We start from the raw sequence: 21780 nt of genomic DNA, 5'->3' as shown, positions 1-21780 counted from the left end.
AGAGAGAGAGAGAGAGAGAGAGAGAGAGAGAGAGAGAGAGAGAGAGAGAGAGAGAGAGAGAGAGAGAGAGAGAGAGAGAGAGAGAGATGGAGATGGAGATAGATAGATAGATAGATAGATAGATAGATAGATAGATAGATAGATAGATATAGATGTAAATTAATATATTTCTGTGATGAAATGAATGGAATTGGGGCTTAGTTCTGGGCTAGTTGAGTAGATGAAAGGCCAGAGATAATTTATGAAAGTTAGTTATAAGATTGTTCTTTTTATTTTAATTTTAAAATATTTGTTTGCTTGTTACCTTAACATTCAGTTAACTCCCTCCTTTCCTCAGTATATGAAACTATATTACTTGTTTCCATTTATAAGTTCTTTCTCTGGAGTTGGACTTAGAGAAATCATTCTTCAAACAATATTTTTGTTGCTATATAGAATATTCTCTTGGCTCAGCTCATTTCACTCTTTATATGCATGTAGGTCTTTCCATGTTTTTCCAAAATTAGTCTGTCATTTTTGCCATTTTTTACCAGGTTCTGCACTTATTTAAAAAAACACATACATTTCAAAAATGTTTATTTAAAAAAAGCAACTGGATTTGGTGGGAAGGAAAGAATAAAGTAAGAAATAGAAGATAAATACAAATGTAAGCTGATGTGCTAAGTGTTTTTTACTACTATAATATAGTATGTAAAATGTCTTGTGCAAGAATAATGCAATTAAAGCTTAAAGTATTGCAAAACTAAAAATTTCAGTCTGTAGTGTTTGGAATTTAGGCTGATGTCTTTGTTATTAGAATGAATGACTTAGTAATCAACAAAGCCCATTCTCTAATCACACTTGAACAGAAGAAGGATAACTTGGCCCAGGTAGAAATAGAAGAAAGTCAAAGTTCCTTCCCATAATGCAGTGTCAGATCAGGTCGAATTCTTGTCAGACTTCTTGAGATGGGTTGCTGTGCCCTATACTTCACCAAAGCTTAATCAGAGACCATAATGTCTTAAGACTTTCTCTGAAATGTCTGCTTTTTATATTATGTCCTTGTAATCAAAATGGTTACCAGTTACTGGCAGTGATAGTGGCTAAATCAAAACATTTTGTAGTGGGTAGATGCAGCCAAAGAATGGCTAGGTGCTCTTTCCATCAAAACTCTTGAGCATCTACGGTCTGATTTGACTAAAACTTTTGAAAATAGAAAGCTTTACAGAAGATATGCAGAATATATATATATACATATATGAAGAAGATATTAAACATTGCATTTTACATAATTAGAGAAATACAAATGAGCAATTAAAGTAATAAAGGGAATGGTGTAAATATTTATACTGATAAACTAAAATTTGAAAAAGCAATTCCTTAGTAGGGATATGGTGAAATATTATAAAAATCATAGTGTAGTTAAGAAGAATTGGGACTAGCCTCATTTCAAAATGATTTCATTAGAATCCCTGTTACTGTAGAATTTCTATGTAAATTCTATGTAAAAAGAATTAATATGTAGAATTTCTGTACATAGCAGTTAATTTACATATTCATCTTCTGACTCCAGTAAATATTATAGGTCAAATGATAAATCAGTTTTCAAAAGGAATTTTGGTATGTAATAGATGATCATCATGACTCATAAATGTTCTGTAGTCCTTTTGGGTGGCTTTAAAAAATCTAAACATCTTCTAGAATTTTTTCTGACAAAAATAAATATGCTAATAATATCTTCATTTGCAGTAATGATAATTAAGTCCTTTAAAAGGTAGATGAATCAATAAAAGGAGACTTGATTCTGCATTAAGTATTTATGTGTAAGGAACACTAGTTGCTGAGGTGAAAAATTTGGAAACTTTGAGGGAAAGTAGCAATTCCATCTTAGAATTATCAGTAAAAATCAAATCAGATATGTACTCAAGCACTAGGAATAGTAGATTTCAAATATTTCAAGGCAATATCTCTACAAGATTATTAGGGGAATCCAAAATAGTTTGCTGTTATATACTAAATACTTTGATATTATGTCTTGCAGGTAAGCCATGCTTTGTGGTGGTGGTGGTGGTGGTAGGGGAATGTCCTTTGGAGACATTTGCAGAAGCAAAATGCTTGGTCAGATGAATCAGAGTTGTGGGCACATAAGATATTTATTCTACCTTACACCCTCTCTTTCTTTCATTTTCACTATGGTTTTCTACCTATTCTTACCTTCTACTTCACCAAGAATATCAGAGAAATTTGGTGATGGCCTGCTAAATTTATCATTTTCTTAATCTATTATCATTGCTGAAGAATCTGTTGAAATAATCAGGAATGTAAAAGCAAACCCATCCATTTTCACTTACTCTTGATTGTGGCTTCGTTTTATTTGAAAATCCTTGCAAAGAACATTCAACCCCATCATTGTTGACTCTATAGATGGATGGTACTGGGTTGACATGATTTTTGAGATAAAGCTTTAAAAAATGTGAAGGTGGATAAATCTGCTTAGAATCTCCATTTGTTTCTTTCTTGAAATGTATATGAAAGAAGTCAGCCATCTAAAATTGGTACACCCTTGAGATGTTCCCAGGAGTATGAGTAAGAATTTACTCAGATGTCTGGAAGGGATGCCATGACATTTTGAGAAGTGTCCTGTGTAATCCAATCTTTCTTCCAGTACAGTGGATCTTTTGGTTTAGGAAATAACCCAGTATAGAATAATGGCTTTTGTTTTCATTTTCAGCTACCTCTCTAAAAGAAAGTTAATTAAGATACAGCCTGCAGATGTATCAAGGGACATAAATCTTCGCATTTGTCATTTTCTTTCGGCATAGTATTATTTCGGCTATTTGATTTAATGCTAACTTTCAGATAATTCCAAAGGAATAGGCAATGATTCCTTTAGTTTTTATAAATACCTGCCTCTGCTTTAGACTCACTACTCATATGCTCATCTTGTGATCCCCTAAAGCTTTACAAATCTTTAAACCTGCAGGGATTCTTCATACTGATCTTCAGTTTAGGCTATGGGGATCATTCCCAGCAATTCAAGTAAATCCTTCTCTACCTCCAAGTCTCTGGCTACCATGCTTCTTGCTCTCGAATAATAAAGTAGAAATGCCAGGACAGGGTCCACTTCTCTTAAGATGAGAGAATTACATGTAGACATTTCACCCAGCACCATTCCATGCTAGAGCACTAACGAAGGAATATTTGAGTAAAATGAGGTGGCAAAGTCTTCATTTGAAAACTAGAGTGAAAAGGCTTCCTTCTTTCAATATTCTACATCCACGGCCTTTTATCAGCCCAAATCTAATCCCAGTAGGCAGTTTAGATGTTGGCCGTTTCATTGCTTGCCATTCCTTTTGCAGTGTGACCAACATGTCTTAGCTTTGAGGAAAACTTAATGCTTTCCACTTCTGACTGCTTCAAAAATCCTATCTTATATCAATTAATGTAATAGAGACAAGCTATGTATGACCTGGCCACAAAAGCAAGACAGTTCAGACTAAACTTTTCAAGCACCGAAGTAGCTGAACAGTTTTTGAATTTTTTTCCTCTTCACAAAGTAACTGTGAATAATTCATTACCTGACCTAATCTTGTGGCTTATTAATACATTACATCACATTTTAGAACTCAATGCTATGAGTTTATTTGTTCATTCTGAAGCTGCACATTGTGTAATGCTGTAGATTCTACTTAAAATGAGCCACATATATGCAGTACAAAGGCAGGTTTGTTTTTTATTTGACCTAAAACCCTCTATATAGATACAACTCTTCTTGACTCAACTGGCTTTGTACCTTTGCCAGAATTCATCTAGGGGGAAAATCCTATGGAATCTATCTTCCAGAATTTCTGGAGATTCCAATATACATACAGTGGTTTTCTCCTATGGCAAGACATAATAAAATGGATCTTAGAAGAGAAATTAGGAAAGGAGAATTTACTATGACTCCCAAGAGAAAACATACTTCCAAATATGAAAATAACAGCTCTGTATCCAGCTAGATGATGAAATGACAAAGCAGCCAAGGAGTCAGTTTTCCCCAAGTCAAGCGAATCATCATGAAACCACTCTCAAAGAGGTTGCTAAATGTCCTCCTTACAGATTGTGCTATCAGAAACCAATTATCTTAATACAGAGCACATGAAAAATTAGTATGTGTACCTAAATATTGTAAAAATACAAGAATTTATTAGAGTTTGTTTGGAAAAGAACTCTCCATTTGATATATTTATTCTCATCCTTTCTGTTGGGTTCACACGGGTTCACCCATCTTTGCCTCAGTGATTTTGGAATTTTTTTAATTTTTTGCTAGGAGAATTGAAGCAATATTTGATAGGAAAATTAGGACTTTGAGGAATAATTTAAAGGAAAATTAATAGTTAATTAGGGGACAATTTAAAAGACCTTTTTTTCTTAATCTATCTCAAAGCACTTAGTTGTTAAAAAGAACCTTAGAAAGATGGTTTCTGTTGAAGACCAACAAAGGGCCTTTTCAATCCCATATGAAACTTAATGATCAGGATAAGATGGATAGTTTTGATACTCATCTACTTAGATGTTAGAAGGATCAAGGTTCACATTCACTTGAAATAATACTGAGCTTTGTTTTCCACTCAAAATTGCTTTCTGTATACAATCTCTTGCTTTGTTGAGAAGCACAATAAGCTGAGGATTGGGGTAGAGGAGAAAGTATTTCTTCCAGCTCTAAATGTTTAATGCTATTATCCTATGATTGTGTGTACAAGTTTTAATCTAGGTGAGAACATTCAGCTTTATCATGTGAATATGAGAGTCAGTGAAAACTAAGGTTACTTGCAAAATGGAGAGAAGATAATTACGAAGCGTGAAAGCCTCAGGCTGCTGATTAAAAAGTACTGCTCAGTATAACTGTACTGTTGTATTTTTTCTTGGCTACAGTTATATTGGCTAATTTGAAGAAAAATTGAAGAAAAACAAAATGCCCTGATACTTTAGCTTATCTCTATTATTTATATTCTATAGGATGATATTTATCACAAAAATTAAATAAAGCTTTATCAATGGAAGTCTAAAAGGTAGTCTCCAGCATCAAATATAAGGCAATTATATTCCTTAAACCCCAACGATAGCATTCTGGTACAACTCCAAGAGAGATTTTAACAATCAACGTCCGAAAGGAGAATTCATGTAATTTTAGAGTTGAAAGAAAGTTTAGCAATTATTTTGTCCTACCTCCTAGAAATCTAATGGAGTTGATTTCTGATGAATAGTCCCTTAAACACCCTTTACATACATTTAGTATGTAAATATAGAGAATATATATAGAGAATTCAATACCTTCTAAAGCAGCTTGTCTTGTGGTTAAATAGTTCCACTTCTGAAGAAACTTTATTCCTTATGTTGATACTTAACTTAGTGAGAAAGTAAGAAGGGGTTAATATATGTTTAAAGTCAACAAAGGTTATGTCTTATACACATGGAAATCAAAGAAGGATTGATGGAGTTTATACTCAGTGACACAAGATTTCTTTGTTTAGATTTTTCTAGACTAATTTTCATCTGTATTTGTCCGGGTTTTTTTTTATAACTTCTGTCCTGGTTTTGAGGTGTGCAAGATCTATACCTTTTGCCTTCTTGATCATCTGCTTTCGATTTGCCTTCTTGATCATCTGCTTTTGAATATGCTCTGCCTCATCAATGTCTTTTATGTAATATTATATCTAAAACTTAACAAAATTCTCTAAGCTGTAATCTGATGTTGGTATCATTATTTCACAAGTTTTGTACTGTGTTTTCTTCCTCTTTCATGTTCCTTATGTCTCCTTTTCTTTGTGTCCTTCAACCCTTTCCAAAGAAATATCTCTTCTCACTCTCATGTTCCAGATGGTTTCCCCTCCCCTCTGCCCTATGTTATGAATCACCCTTTTTGCATGGATCTGAATATGAAATCCATATTTTGATGTCATCATGGATGTACCTTCTGTGTTTATTATAAATGGTTAATTGATGTTGGATAAATAAGAGCTATTTCTCTAGCTCCTCTCAAAAGAGACCAGATGGCTTTGATACTGTGAGAACAATCAAACCCACACTTATGTGTGGGAGGTAAAGGGCAAAGTACAAAAAAATGGTTTTAGTTCACCAGAAATGGGAAAACAGAAAAGGCAAACTTTTGGGGCAGCCAGGGGGTAGCTCAGCCTTGTATAGAACAGAAAATGATCACCAGAATATAGAATATTTTTGGACAAATAGATGAGGGCAGCTTGTCCTGTATTCATAATTGGAGACTGGAATTAAAAGGAGAAGATAAATTGAGTAGGGAGAAATAGTAAAAAGAATAAAAATAAAAACCGTTATATCACTGGCATTGTGCTTTAAGTTTACAAAGTGCTTCACACACGTTTTGTTATTTGGTACTGAGGATAACACTGTGAGTTAGGTGTTGTTATTATGCCCATTTTACCCATGACAAAACTGAAATTTCAAAAAAGTTTTTTTTAATTGCCCATGTTCACAGTGATAATAAATATCTAGTAATTTTTTTAAACCTTTACAGTCTATCACTCATAACAACTCTAAGACAGAAAGTCAAATCAGATTACATGGTTGCCCAGGGCAACACAGCTAGGAAGTGTCTGAGGACAGATTTGAACTCAAGTCCTCCTCACTCAAGGCCTGATTCTTTATCCACTGTACCATTTAGCTGCCCCCTGGTAAATTTTTTTAAAGGACAGGATTCAAACTCAAATGTTTAGATTCTAAATCCAGTAGTTTATCTGCTGTGCCATCTAACTTCAAAAACATACATTTAAAATTTTGATGGTAGGATCTACTAAATTCCTTAAACAAAGTATTAATCGAATAAGCAAGAGTCAGAAACACTTATGTTAGTGGGAGGTTTTTAGATACTCCTCTTTCCTTTTAGAGATAGGCTACCAATCTGTTCAGACAGTCCCCTTAGTAAATGGCTTTTGAACTTTAGTTTTTTCAGTCATCTTCCAAAGTCCATGGATATTAAGCTCTATACTCTTCTCAGGAACATGGACCAGTAAGCAGCCAAAGGCTAAGATAAGATGATAACTGTACTTTGTATTTTTCTCAGAACTCTCTTGATAACTGTTCACAAGTCTTTCAGTGTATTGTGTTTAGAGACTCTTATTTAGGTCTTATTTATTTATTTCTTATTTATTTCTTATTTAATTCTTAGTCCTTATCATACTCCATCAAACCAGCTTAAACATTCCAGAATATCAACATTCTCAAAGGGAGCTGAATGATTTTGTAGCTATGACACTATTTCACCCTTCTTCCATCGTATTTTTCTTTCCCTTGAGAATGGCAATAACTATTCACAATAGAGGGCTGAAAAATCTGGTACCTTCCAACATCCAGCTATCATGGCCAAGTTTCTCCATAATTCATAGTGTCTTTAATTTTGTTAATTATTTTTCTAGATTACATGTTGAAACTATTTTTAATAATCATTTTCTGACATTTTGCAATTAATGTTCTCCCACTCCATCCTACACCTTTCCTTTTCCTCCCAATCTTTTCCGCAAGATCACAAGTAATATGACATAGGTTGTAAATGCATTATCATATTTGCTATATGGTGAAATAAGACATATTGCTTACACTAGAGAAAAATCATAGAGGAAATAAAGTGAAGAATGGTAAGCTTCAATCTATTTTTCAAATTGTCAGTTCTTTCTATGGTGATGGATAGCCTTTTTCATCATGAGTCTCTTGGAGTTGTCCTGGATCCTTGCATTGTTGAATCATTCATAGTTGGTCATCATACACTATTGTTATTATCCTAGTGTCTTTAAACCTTACCTTTTATGATAAGAAATTCATATTAAGTAGAAGTATATTTTCTCTTAGAAACAATTCATTCTACGTTCAGCTCTCCTCAGTATTCTGAGACTCTGCTCCATATTGTTTCTTTATTGGAAATGGACTCCTTACCTTTCTGTGGTCCCTTCCTCCAAAGCAATAACTGCTTAGGTGCAATTTGCTTATTGCTATCCATGTTAAAATTAATGGGAGTTATAACAATAGTTATGGATGAATAATTTTTTGGTAAATATCAGGGGTTTCCTATTGCCTCCAGGATCCTACATAAACTTTCCTTTTTGGCTTTTAAAGATCTTTATAACTTGATCTTTTTCTAGCCTCATTATGCATTATGCATAAATATACATATTCACATTATACATGCACAGTATAGATTTATATACATATACCTAATGTAGAGACCTTATACTTTTTTGCTCCTTCCAACAATTTATAATCCAGTCAAAGTAGTCTTCTTTTAGATCCTCATGCAAAGCATTCATTCTTTTAACACTTAAATTTACAGTGATTGACCTCCATGCCTATAATGTCTTTTCCCCCTCTATCTCATGGAATTTCTTGCTTAATTCAAGGTGAAGCAAAATTATCACCTTCAGCATTGTTTTTCCTAATTACACAAATGCCAGTTCCCTACCTCATTAACTGCCTTGTATATATTTCATATCTACTTAGATGTGTACATATTGTCTCTTCTGACAGAATTTAACCTCCCCGGTGACAGGGACTTTCATTTTTGCCTTTTCTGTTCCTAGGATAGATGAATGGTTTTGTGAACTATAAAAGATAGAGGTATTTAGGGATTTTTATATAGGAATGTTACCAGTGTCAAGGACTACCCATCTATTGAATATAATAGACTTTATCACTAATTAATAAATCTTCCTTTCTTGCATATGATGACCTTTGAACTTTTAAACACTTAAGGGAATTGAATGAAGACTTTCACAAAGACCAGGAAAATAATTTGTGACTTCATTTTTTTAGAATGGTTTAAAAGTATTCAATTTGACCCTTCAGTTAATAACATTCAACTGGTCTGTAATAACTGCACTGCACTGGTATAGAGCTGCTGTACAGTTATTGGGCTGTAAATAGCAAATCCCAAACGCATCAGAAAATTATCTACTTTTTCATATAATTTAGTGGAGATTGTGAACTACAGTCGTCAGGGTTTAAGACAATCACCTTGTCAATTGTTTTATTGTATTTCTGGGCACTGTACATACAGGAGGACCAAGTGCCATTGTAAAATTTGCCAATTTAGAGAAAGGGAAGACAGGTGTGAGATTACAGCTGTAATAAACTTGAAATTGAACACTCTTTGTAGCTGATTTTGTAGAAGGCAATTGGTTTGATTTATGCAATCCAGACCACAGAAGGAGAAAGATGTAAGTCAGCATCTCTGATCAAAGACAGTGGTTAGATGAGTTGTAGAAGGTCACTGGGAACTATGGAGTTACTGTTTTCCTGTATTTGGCACTAAATGCTGGGGCAACCAAGGCTATCCATGTAGAAGCCATTCGCAATAAGGGAAAAAACAAATTATTTAGGAAAGATATCAGTGAGGAAAAGTTTAGGCTGCTGTGAACACATAAATTGGAAGCACCAGTAGGTTCCCAAAGCAAAGTACATGAATTGTGAATATATTTGTTACCCAGAACATACTTAAATTTGCTAAGGATATACTCCATGGACCATCTCAGTTATTATGTCTCTCTTTTGAGAATAGAGACAATATATTTATGAAACTCAAATGGAAAATGAACTATGTAAGGAATTAGAAAAAAAGCATTTTGTTTTAATATTAGATTTTCTGAAGTTTTCAGGGCTGGTCTGGACACATGTGTTGTCATTTGCATGTATGAGGTGTGTCAAATGCATATAAGCTCAGCAAAATTGGACTTAATGAGCTCCGAATTGTCATAGTTTCTAAGCACACATAAGCAAATTATTTTATAGTTTCAGAATCCATAACATAAGGGTATTGGACTAGAAGATCTTGAAAGTGTGTTTCATTTGTAAAATGTGATTATTCCAGCCCCCATGATACTGCTAAAGAAGATAGAGAATGAAGTGAAAGACATAGATAAAGAACCATGTAATTCTTGATTCAGGTGTTCTTGGGTATTATTGAATCTTGTTGAGATATTCAATAAAAGAACAAAGCAATGCCAAGGAAAAGAAGAAGAGAGAGAATTCCCAAACCCCTTGAATGTTTAAGCTTGTCCATTTGAATCCTTAGTTCAAAAAAGACAATCAATCATGATCTTTAACTAAATATAATCTCTAAGGGGTTGTAAGGTTCTGAGACATAACACAAAATAACTATCTAATTCTTTTTTCCTCCCCCCAAAGCCATAAACATTTAATTTAAAGTGGGTGAAGTAAGATTAAACTGAATATTACTGACAGCTTTGAAGAGGAACTCAGTCACAAAAGGGCAATGTAGGCTTTGGAAATGGTACTGAAAAGGTATAGGAGATGGAGTGTTCAGAAGTACTATCTCACAATGTTTTCTTATTAATAGTGGATGAATGGATTTATAGGCTAATCATCAAGCAAGAAGGAGGGTTAACAATTAAGCTCAACATAAGCATGCCTTTGAAAACCTTATTTCAGAAACATGAACATGTGTTATTTTTATTGTTTCAAGATCAAAACAGAGTATACCTACACCAGGAACCACCCCATATAAAATTAATAACAATTTTGTCCTTTAGTCTTTATTAATTTTCTGACTCATTATTCTAATACACTCTCCTATCAATTCAGAATCTACCCATTTTCCTTAAAAAAAAAAGTAGCCATTCTAATCAGAGAATAGCCCATAAGGTACTCAGATATTTGTCTAAATTGCCAGAGAAAGAAAATTTTTGTAGGTTCTTGTTTAGAAAAGGACAGTTTTCATACATAATTAGAGCAGGAAGGAACTTGAAAAAACATTTGGAGTCCAATCTCTTTGCTTTACAGATGAGGAAACCTTGACTCAAAGAAATCAAGGACATACATCAGTCACACACGTACATTAGTGAGGAATTAAACCAGGACTAGGTTTTCTGGTCCATAGCTGGTGTTCAATAAATTTAAGGTGAGTTGAATAGGATGGAGTTCTTCCTGGGTCATAACTTTGGAGAATTTGATTCCTTCAAACTTATTTTTACTTTCTGAAAACAACTTCTATAGGTTACTGGTGGTTGAGACCTCCACTTCCTCATAAATTTAATCAAGGTTATATTTAATCAATAAATAGAATCAGAATATGTAAACTGAAGAAATAGGGAAAAAATTTAAAAATCAGCCAATCAGTAAACTCCTTTCCCCTTCTTCCTACATATTTTACTTTGTCTGTTTTCCTCTTTTTTCTTTTATCTATATATATTTTTTTCTACAAAGTACCTACTTTCTTCTCTTTCCAGTATAGCAGCCTGCCTAAACATGCTTCCACCGGTTAGCTTTTAAACTGTGACCTATCTTTTACATTGACTTTGCATAAATGCCCTCATTAAGCAATTTTTGTAAATGAGATGCTGGTCTGTGGTTGGAGTTGCATCTTGGAATTGTGTTGATGGTAAATAGCCATGGGGCCTTCCCTTTGTGGTCTAACCAAAACCACACTAACCTTTTGCCCTTTAAGAGGAGAAGTTGGATCACTTCTTATGTGTGGTTCTTCCATACATTTTTCTCAGGCTGGCTATCTTAAAATGTATTGAAAAAAAAGCTAAAAAGGGATGAATGTACAATTGTACAATTGGGCTTGTACATACACATACACTTCAATGTGTTAATAATCTTAGCAATATTCTTAATCTTTTCTAGTGTTGAAGATTACAATCCAATCATTCATTTTTTTGTCTTTCCATGAATTCATTTGGGATTTTATTGGCAAAGATACTTGGGTTGTTGACATTTTCTTCTCCAGCTCATTTTATAGATAATAAATCTGAGCCAAACACGGTTAAGTGACTTGCCCAGGATCATACACCTGATAAGTGTCTGAGATTAAAGTTGAACTCACGAAGATGAATGTCCCTCACTCTAAACTACTGTGCCTCCTAGCTGTCTAGCTCTCTTTCCCATAAATCCTCTAGAGATGGCACAGCTGACTCAACAAAGAAACAGTCTAGAAATCAGTGCTGTCAAACTCAAATAGAAATGTAACCCCGAGGGCCATTATTGGCTTTGAAAAACCACAAATTAATATTATCTGCCTTGTATTGTACTTAACTGAACATTTTCCAGTTATATTTTAACTGCATAATTGTCCCAATTTTGGTATCTCTGAACTCTAGTATACTTTATAACATAATTTAAGAGATTGTCTCCACAATATCTCTTTGAATTGCCTGCCATCTTCTTAAGAACCTTTTGGAATTCTATAAAATTCTTCTTCAAAAAGAACTTAAAGAAAAAATATAGGTAGTTTGGATCCAACTCAATCACAAGCCAATTCTTGGATTTTCTTTATGAAGATAATACACCTGGGAATTCTGAAATACTAATTAGAACTTGAATTATTGTTTTACTGATTGTTGTGACTTAAGAAAGTGATGTAAAAATATTTAAAATTGTGTCATGTGTCTTTTTTTGGTGAGATGATTCTTAAACATTTACTAGCCTGAGAGTACCTAATCCTGCTCTTTCAATTTTGCAATTAGAAAATCTAAAGCCCAGAGAAGTTACAGTGTTAATGGAAAGTAGCCTTAAAGGGGGAAATAGTAACAGCTTTGGAGAAATAGGAAAATCCCATAAGCTAAATTTTAAATGGAGAACTTAAAGCAGCCAATACAAGGACTTGGGAAATGGATTATCTTTTGTGAGGAAGAGAATATAGGCCAGTGTCACTAGATTGTAGAGTGTATGAAAAGTCATAAAAATAAGAAGACTGGAAAGGTAGGAAAAAGCCAGCAATGAAAGTTCTTAAAAGCTAAGCAGAGTATGTTTGATCCTAGATGGACTGGGCAGATAGTCTGGCAGCTTCATAGAGGATGGATTAGATGGGCAGAGGATGTCATAAGAAAGGTGACCATCCAGAAGGCTATTGCAATAGTCCAGGTATGAGATGATTAGGATCTGAACTGGGGTATAGTGAACTGTGAACTGTTTAAGTGGAAAAAAGAGGAAATTTGGGAGAGAAGTAAGAAAGAAAACTCAAGATTCCCAAGATTTGGCAACTGATTAAATATGTTGAATGGACAAGAGAAAAGTTGTAGATGACTTTGAGGTTGCATACTTGGGGAACTGAAGAGATGATGGTATCTACAATAGGAGTGAAGTTCAGAAGATAGAAGGTTTTGGGAGAAAGCAATAAATTATGTTTTGGACATACTAAGATTAGGATGTCTCTGATCTAATAAAGATGATAATTAGACCTATGGTAATGCGGGCATTCAGGTGAGGAAGATAGCCCAAGATTTGGAAACTGATTAAATACATGGAGTAAACAAGACAGAGCTATGCTTTATTACTGAGCCTTCCTGAATAGGTGGCTACTAAATCAATCCTCCTTATATCCCAGAACATCAAAATTATATTAAGAATATTTTTACCTCAGCCTGCTGTGGATTAATTTGTTCCATGGCTGTTACTCATAGCTTAAGTTGATTATGAAAACAAATATAATTACTAGTTAAACCTTTTCTCACCTTTAGCTCTGTGTACAATTTCTTTTGCAGTACCAGGTTGGATCTTATAAAAATTATCTAATTAGCCTGTGATTCTTAAATAAATAATAGTTGCAAATTTAAATTGGAAGCAAATATAAAAATAACATTTGCTTCCAGTTTGAATCTGTAACTGTTATTTCTTTAATGATAGGAACATTATGTTCATCTCTATCATCTCCACTCCATTTAATTTTGTGACCCTTGCCTAAACAAATGTAGAAAATAATTGTTTTGGACTTTATTGATATAATAAATACTTGTTGACAATAATATTGATGAGAGTTTAATAGAAATATTAAAGCAAAAAATAACAATTTTATCTCATGACAATATTTAATTGCGTTTGGTCTGACACCATTTTTACAGTTTAAAACACCTGCTATATATTTATTAACATCTGTTCTCAAGATTGGATATCATTGCAACATTAGGTACATTATATCATTCAGCATTAGTTTTTTTATACAGATATAAATTTATTAGAACAGACTACAGATGATTCTAGTGCTATTTAAAAGAGGATATGGCAATGGTTTCATCAGCTGGGAAGTTTTGATTAAAAAAAAAAAGTATGACCAATTCGAATGACTCTTTTACAGTGTATTCATTTGCAGGCTGGACTAGATAAACTCTTCCAAGTCTAATATGAGGTGGAAAGTGATAGGAGTAAAGCAGTATCCCAGACAGGATTTTAGAAACTTCTACTGAGGGGTCAAGGAAGCTTTTGTGGAGATGTTAATACTTGGGTTTGGGTTCTCAAAGGAAGAGGCTAGTAATCAATGAAGAGAAGGAAGGAAAGTATTCTTTGGCAGGTGGGATAGCCTGCAAAAATATAGATAAGTGGAGAGCATTGCAATCTGAAAACAAGTAATAGGTTAAATGGGTTTTAATGTACAGTGTGTTCATAGAAATGAGTTAAAATAAATTAAGAGAATAGAAAATTCCAAATATCAGTAATAGTAAACTTGATGTGTTAGTTTTTTGAAAAACCTCATATAATGCTGATGAAATAAAGCTATGAAATGAAATAGCTAGCAAAAATGTGTTGATAGATGAAAAAGGAAGGAAATTTTAAGTGGACTGAGCACCAGAATGAGATATGGAAAAGCATTAATAATTGACGTCCAAGCTAAAAACAACATTTTCTAATGTTTCCTTCTCCTAAAAACTTCTCACCTCTCCCTGACAGGCTACAGCACAAACTCAAAGTGATTAAGAGCTTGAGTGGGTGAGTTCTTGAACCTAGCCCTAATTTTTATCTTTAAAGTAATCTTAGATGTCAGAAATTGAGGGTCTGGCCCAGATTGTCTATCTGAGTTCTCAATATCAAGAAGCTTTAGGAGACTATATGGAGGAACATAAATGAAATAATTAAAATAGTCATCTTCTAGTTTAATTATGTAACACCAGAGAGAATCAGTGTTTCAGGAAATAGGTGATTGTGTTTTGTAAAGAATATCCTGAAGCCTATTTTTTATCTAGTCATTGGAAGTCAGGACTTTCTTTGTTCCTTGCCAAATAAAATGGGCTTATAGTTTCAGCAACTTTGCAGACTGCTTATTCTTTTGGCTTGCTCTAAACAGTGATAACACCACTCCTAATACTACTAATGAAATCACTATTTTTCCAGATTCAATATACCAGTGCCGCATTTCACTTTGGTAAAATTGCAAGTTTGCTAAAAGAAACTTCATAGAACTTCCAGTGAAAAGCTTACAAGGAAGAAAATAAACCTTTCAAGACCTGAGGGAAGTAGCTGCACATCTATAATTGGAGTTTGGGAACTGTGGGGGGAAAAAGAAAACTTCTTATGCATAATCCTGTGTCATATGCATTTAATTCAGGAAAGTCAACTCAATCCATGTGATCTCTACATTATTCGAAAGGTTTAGCAAATGCCCTTGTTTCAATATAAACCTCTTTTAGAAAAAAACAACATTTTAAGTCATTTGGAATGAACAAATGGAGAGATGCATGTTTTGGAAGATTATGTGTGTAGTGTTGGCAATTTAGAAAAAAAGGTGTGCATGTATGTTGGTGGAAATTTTGTAGGTGTTAGACAGTCTATGTTTTCTCATAACACTGCGAGGGAATCTCAAAATTTTATCTTGTTTCCCTATCCCCTTTTGTATCTAGGTGGCTTAACACAAAACACAAAGATCAGGATATATTCTATTTTGAAATTTCTCCTGGGGTGTTCCTTTTACAACTTCTCTAGCTATCAGTTTAAGTGGTAAATGAATCTTACAGTCAAAATGTTCTTAACACAGTTTATCCTACTCTCTTGCCATATGCAAAAACAGAGCTCACATAGTTCAGATTATCATCATGAAATGTCAAACTATTCATTCACTCATTTTTAAAAACCTACCATGTCTCTAGCACTTTACTCATCTCTAGAAATATAAAGACAAGAAGTTAGAGACTTTGCCTTCAAGGACCTCATATTCTATTTGGGGAAAGCAACTTAGAAAAGTAAATAAAAATTTTAATTTTATAAGTATAAAAATATGTTTAACAATCAAATGCAAAGCAGTTTTAGAGGAGAAGCACTAACAAGGATGATCAATATAACTTTCCTTGAGAGTGGTGTTTGACCTGAGCTTCCAAGGGAGGGAGAAGGATGCTGAAAGGAGATGAATAGGGAATTCATTATATGTATGAGGGACAACTCATTCAAAGGTCTGGAGGTGAGAGGTAGAATTTTATGAATGCAGAACAGGAAGCAGGCCATTTTAGCTAAAAGTAAGGTGTGTGAAGGAGAGGGATATGTAATAAGTTTGGAAAGGTAGGTTATAGTCAGAATATAAAGGATTTTTAAAAGATAAAAAAAGTAATTTTAATTTTTTTCCTAGAGAAAAGAGGGAACCATAGGAGTAAGTTGAAGAGGGAATGATGACAGAATTGAACTTTAGGGATACAAATTAGGCTTCTTTGTGGAGAAGAGATTGGAGAAGAGAGAGATGTGTCAAGAAGACTAGAAAGGAGGCTATTGCCACACTATAGATTAGATATGGTGAGGTTCTGAATCTGGTTTTGGCCTTGTGAATTAAAAGAAAGAAATGGATGTGAAAGAGATTGTGAAGGACTTAGTAACAATCCACTTTCTTTTGAAAGAAGAAAAAGATATATGTGTGTGTATATGTAAACCTTATTAACTAACACTAATTATTAGTCATATTTTGAATTCTTATACAATATAGTAAAGTTTCATATATTTATGATTAACAAAGTTGTGTATAGCAAAATAGAAAGCAATTTAATTTCCAGTGTCTCCTTCTATTCTGTGTAACTAGTTACTTGATTTTAGAAAGAAATGAAGTGATTATGATAGTTGTCTCAAAACCACAATATTTGTCACTCTCCAATGTTATATATTCTTCTAGATAAATACATTGATTTTTCTCTAGTATCTTCTCTATATTAAAGATGGACTAGAACTTATAGCAATTATCTTTGCCATTTAAACATATAATCTTTAAAGTTCCCTATTTCTGGTTCTTAGGGACTTTGTTCATTCTCCTCCCACTCCTCATGATTTCTGTAGAATGTTAGTCAGTAGGTAACCTAGTGGCAATAATTAGGCAATTCCTTCAGTAGAAGAGTTTCTTTTCCCTTTATTTGGTTTTGGTTTTAGATGAATTTTCCAACCTTTTCCACTTTTTTGGATTATATAAAAGCTACACTTTAATATCCATACATAGTGACTTTTAATTGGGATGTTGCTATACTCAGCTTTATACATAAAACTCGTTGAGGAGACATGTGATACTCAATACTTGGTCCTAGAGCACTGCATATCATTTTAGTGGTACTGTTAAATACTATAAATAAATTTTAATCATAGAATCAAGCACTTAGTGTTAATGTTTTCCTATGCTTTATGAATGACTTTAATCACAGGGGAACTTGTTGGTTTTTTTTTTTTTCAAGAGGTCGGGTGGGTTTTCCTTCTTCCCCACAGCCAATGCTAAATATTTTTGACACTAACAGTGCTACATCAATTGGAAATTCACATTTCATATAATAACAGACAATTTTAATTTCATGAGGTAAAGAATTGACTTCCCCTCGCAAATAGCACTGAGGAAAGCAATATTGTCAAAGGAGCTGGCATGGTACATCAAGAGATAAATCTGCTGAATTAAATAAGAGGCTTTCATTACCTTTTACATTGCATTTCCATATAACATAAGCATTAATTAAACCCTTCAGTGCATTCCTTCTTTGAGGAGAGCTTTTTCTGTGTCTGACAAGAAATGTCGACCAAGAGAAAGTACGAGACCCAGGACCTGCCATTAAAAATATACTCACTTGTGCAGAGAGAATAGTGACTGCATTCAAACAGACAAGCAGAAAGTGAGAGCGGGGAAATATCATATTCCATTCTTACCCTCACTCATTTAACAGACTATGGCAATATTACTGAAATATATTCCTCTAATTTGAGATCTCAAAGATAAGGACACCTGAAATCTTATTACTAGTCCTGTCATTAAATATTTCTCAGGATACTTCAAGTGATAACAAAAAAGAGAACAGTAATTTTTTTAAGTCCTCTTAATATACTTTACATTTACATGACTGGTAACTTGGACTATACCAAAGAAAGGTAGATTTTTCCCTGTCATATAGTGAGTGAGTATTTTGTGACAATACTTGAAATATTTTAATGGAATAGCACCATGATACTTCATGGCAGTAATGGAGAAATACTTTCCTAATAGCCTGTTGCATTATTTTTAATCATCTGACACCATTTTATCTTCTGATTGCAGGGGAACACTTGAGAATCTGCCCTCAGGAATACACATGCTGCACCACAGAAATGGAGGACAAACTGAGCCAACAAAGCAAACTGGAGTTTGAAAATCTGGTGGAAGAAACGAGTCATTTTGTGCGTACCACCTTTGTGTCAAGGCACAAGAAATTTGATGGTAGGTGAGATGTTTCCAGTTTCCTCCTGTTGCATCTCTTTTTAAAACTTTTTTTCTTCATAAGAATCTCTCTATCTTATTCACTGTGGTTGACAATAAATATTATGGATATGGAATTCAATGTTGAACATTTGCTAGCCAAGGCTACTTCTTAAGAAAAGCATCATTTTCTTTTATAGCTGAGTTTATTTAGAGTGTCATTGTGAGAAAAGAAAGGTAAAATAAAAATGTAATTTCGAATGGCTCATGGTCTAAAAATATATATTCCGAATAGGATGGACTATCTTTTCTATTGCAGTGAGGCCCAGAATTGATTTTATGACAGGATGAAATTTTTTAGGTAAGCGTAAAGGTAGTTGTGTTAAATTAATATAAATAAAATTAGTTAATATCAAAACATTATTCACCATATTTATGAGATATAGGAAGCTATTGGGAATCAAAAGAAAAAATATGACATAAGTAAAAAAGTAAAAAAAAAAAATTGGGATTTAAGACTTTATTACAGAGGTAAAAATTATATTTAAAGTTGTGTAAACATATATGTCATAGAAAAACCTATGACATAACATACATGCTGGATTAGATTAGGAATTGATAATAAAGTTAATTTCATTTTCTTTTTTACTCTATTTTCTCAATAAAGGCACAACATTTCAAAGCTACTTTATTAAACAATTAAGTTTGATATGGTTTTTGAGTAAATTTCTAAATAATATATATTTTTTAATTTCATAGGGGGAAGAAGTAGTTATATGAATAGAATCATTTCTCTTTGCCCTAACCTGCCTAAGTTTAACAGAGAATTCAAAGGTCTTTTCTAAATGTAAATAATATATAAAAATGACATGCATTTTGTCATCAAAAGATATTGAGAACCATATTCCTAAAAGTGACAAGAAAGAATATTTATAGTCATCATACATTGGCTCTTCTTTCTCCAGCCATTTTTCCCATTCTATATGTCTCTGATATCTTATAGAACAACAAAAAAAAAACCTTATGACTCTTTTCTAGGCCCTTTCTTTGATTTTGGGGTTTGAATACCATGTGCTTGAGATGCCCAACATTTCCAGAGGTTCCATAATAATAGGATGTTAGGATTCAGCCAGAGGATTTACAGCATCAGATTTAAGACCTCTTTTGAATTTTTTGATTGCTGAGCATCCTTCACTTTTGTGATGTTTGTAAAATAAGTGTTTTCTATTAAGAATCAGAAAAGACAGTAATTAACATCAAGATAACTATATTGTGTTTTCTCAATGTAGCATAACCAGAGAAAATATTGAAATTCATATTCAGTATTTTTTACTTATTGGAAGCTAAATTATTATATTTGTTTAAAAGTATTTTTTTCAGAAAGTAGGGAGTTTTTAGTAACTTGAAAATATTTTGCTTTGTAAAGGTTTGTTCTAAACCAACTTGCCCTTTGTGATAATCATTACCATGTTTCAGGAACCACCCTAGTGTCTGTCAGCAATATGAGTAATGAGCCCAAAGTCAAAATAGCTGCCTTTCATTTCTTTCAGCTTCTCTTGTCAATGCACAGCAAATATGTTATCTGCCTAAGGGTCCTTTTTCTTTGTTCAGTGGGTTAATAAAATTTTATTATGTAAACCTTCTGATTTCATTCATATTGACTCTAATAAAGTTATTAAAAGGGAGGTCCATATAACATTTCATAAACTTGGAATGGGCTAGCTATTGAGAGATAGAAGTGTTGGTTTTTATTATATCTGTCAATTCATATGGAAATCTTCTCTAGATTTTCCTGTACTCCCAACTTCTCTTTCCCTTTGCCTAACCAAGAATTTCTCTATACCTATTAGAAAGTATATCTGTGTATGTTAGAAATGATTTTCATACTATTTCCCTCAATGAGTCTATGGTGACCTATTCATGATTTGATTGACAGATTACACATCTCTTGAAAGAGAAAATCTTATACCTCTAGCTCTGGTTATAGAGGATATGTCACTTCACCTAAAGATACTCTGTGATTTCACAAAGCTTGTATAAGTTATTGGCTGCCAAGTCCTAGTTATTGAGGTTGTACCTTGGGAAGATGTCTCTCCTTCATTTCTTATAGTACAACTGGAAAATCATATTGAAATAATGTCAGGGAAGTATACAGAGTGAGAAAGATATTAAATTGTTATAAATAAAAGATGGATAGTGAAGTTATTAAAGCTATTCAGGGATTGTGTTCCCCTTTCTTTTAACAAATACATATGCCCACCAAGCATGAACTAAATAACAATTCGTTTACCATAGCCATGTATATTCATTGCTCTACATCAGCAATTTGTAATCTTGGAGTCACGTTTTTGTCTTACTTAAGAATCCCCTTGCTCTGGCTTAGTTCTATTTCTCTCACTTTTAATGCCTGTTTTAAGTGTTGCTGTACTTAAGGGCATTAAGTCAATCAATTTGACAGGATACTGATTTGGCTCATTTTCAAGACAGGATTAGTTACAGGTAGGGTGAAGTTCTCTATTAAGAGATCATTTCATTATAATTAGATTTGGTTGGGCTATCATGGGATTAGGAAGAGAAATTAAGGAGTTTATAAGTATTATCACAAAGGCCTTTTCATCTAATTGTTTTCATAATGGACCTAATCTAGCCCCTAAATGCAGTGCTATTAGAAATATACACTCTTTTGGTACCCATCTTTTGTTGGTGTTTTTGTTGTTGTTTCTTTCTTTCTTTTTGCCTTACCATCATGAAAGTCAAGTATTTAATGGTACAAATAGTTTTAATGGTATAAATAGTTTTTTTTAAGTGACTGGTCTGGAAATTGTCAGAAATATCAAAATATTCACATGTACACAGAATTTCTCTTTTCCAGTTTCTTTATTGAATTAATTTATGGATATCAAATTATTAAGGCTATAACTTTGACTTCTTTGTGTTGACTTAGATGGGACTTCTCACTATAAAGGGCTTTGATTGTTTTAAAAATAATAGTATTACCACTAATTATTATTTATGTTTTAAGTTAGAATTTCAAATTATTTGTTTTATTATGTTGAATTATTATTAATTGCACTTTTATCCATGGAACATTTTTAGGAATCTCAAAAAGATAAGAGAGTTGAGAAAGACTTAGCATATGGAAAATGCAGTTTTTTTCAGTTTGTTAGATTTTCAGTCCTATATGAATTTATGCTTCTCAAATCAAAATCAATGCAGATTCATTCTCAGTCCTATTCTCTCTCTTTCCAGAGAAAGAAACTCATTTCTCATTCTCTGAAGAGACATGTCAGAGCAAATAGAGAAGGAAACACAACCAGATAACGTTAATATTTTAAAATAAAAACTAAGAAAAGATATCTCATTCTCAACTATCTTCTTCTATACCT

At 33.2% G+C, this 21780-nt stretch overlaps 1 protein-coding gene across 1 annotated transcript in view; it reads left to right on the top strand.

Annotated features, from left to right (window-relative positions):
- The window catches only part of GPC6 (glypican 6), a 1283983-nt gene that overhangs the window by 301618 nt on the left and 960585 nt on the right, over positions 1–21780 (top strand). Inside the window, exon 2 of the mRNA XM_044670573.1 lies at positions 18257–18415. Coding sequence (XP_044526508.1) covers positions 18257–18415 — 159 coding nt within the window. The remainder of the gene's footprint in view (positions 1–18256; positions 18416–21780) is intronic.

This window comes from Gracilinanus agilis, chromosome 3 (genome assembly GCF_016433145.1).
Source record: "Gracilinanus agilis isolate LMUSP501 chromosome 3, AgileGrace, whole genome shotgun sequence".
NCBI lineage: Eukaryota > Metazoa > Chordata > Mammalia > Didelphimorphia > Didelphidae > Gracilinanus > Gracilinanus agilis.
The sequence above is the reverse complement of the archived record's forward strand: the minus strand, read 5'-3'. Positions and strand labels throughout refer to the sequence as shown.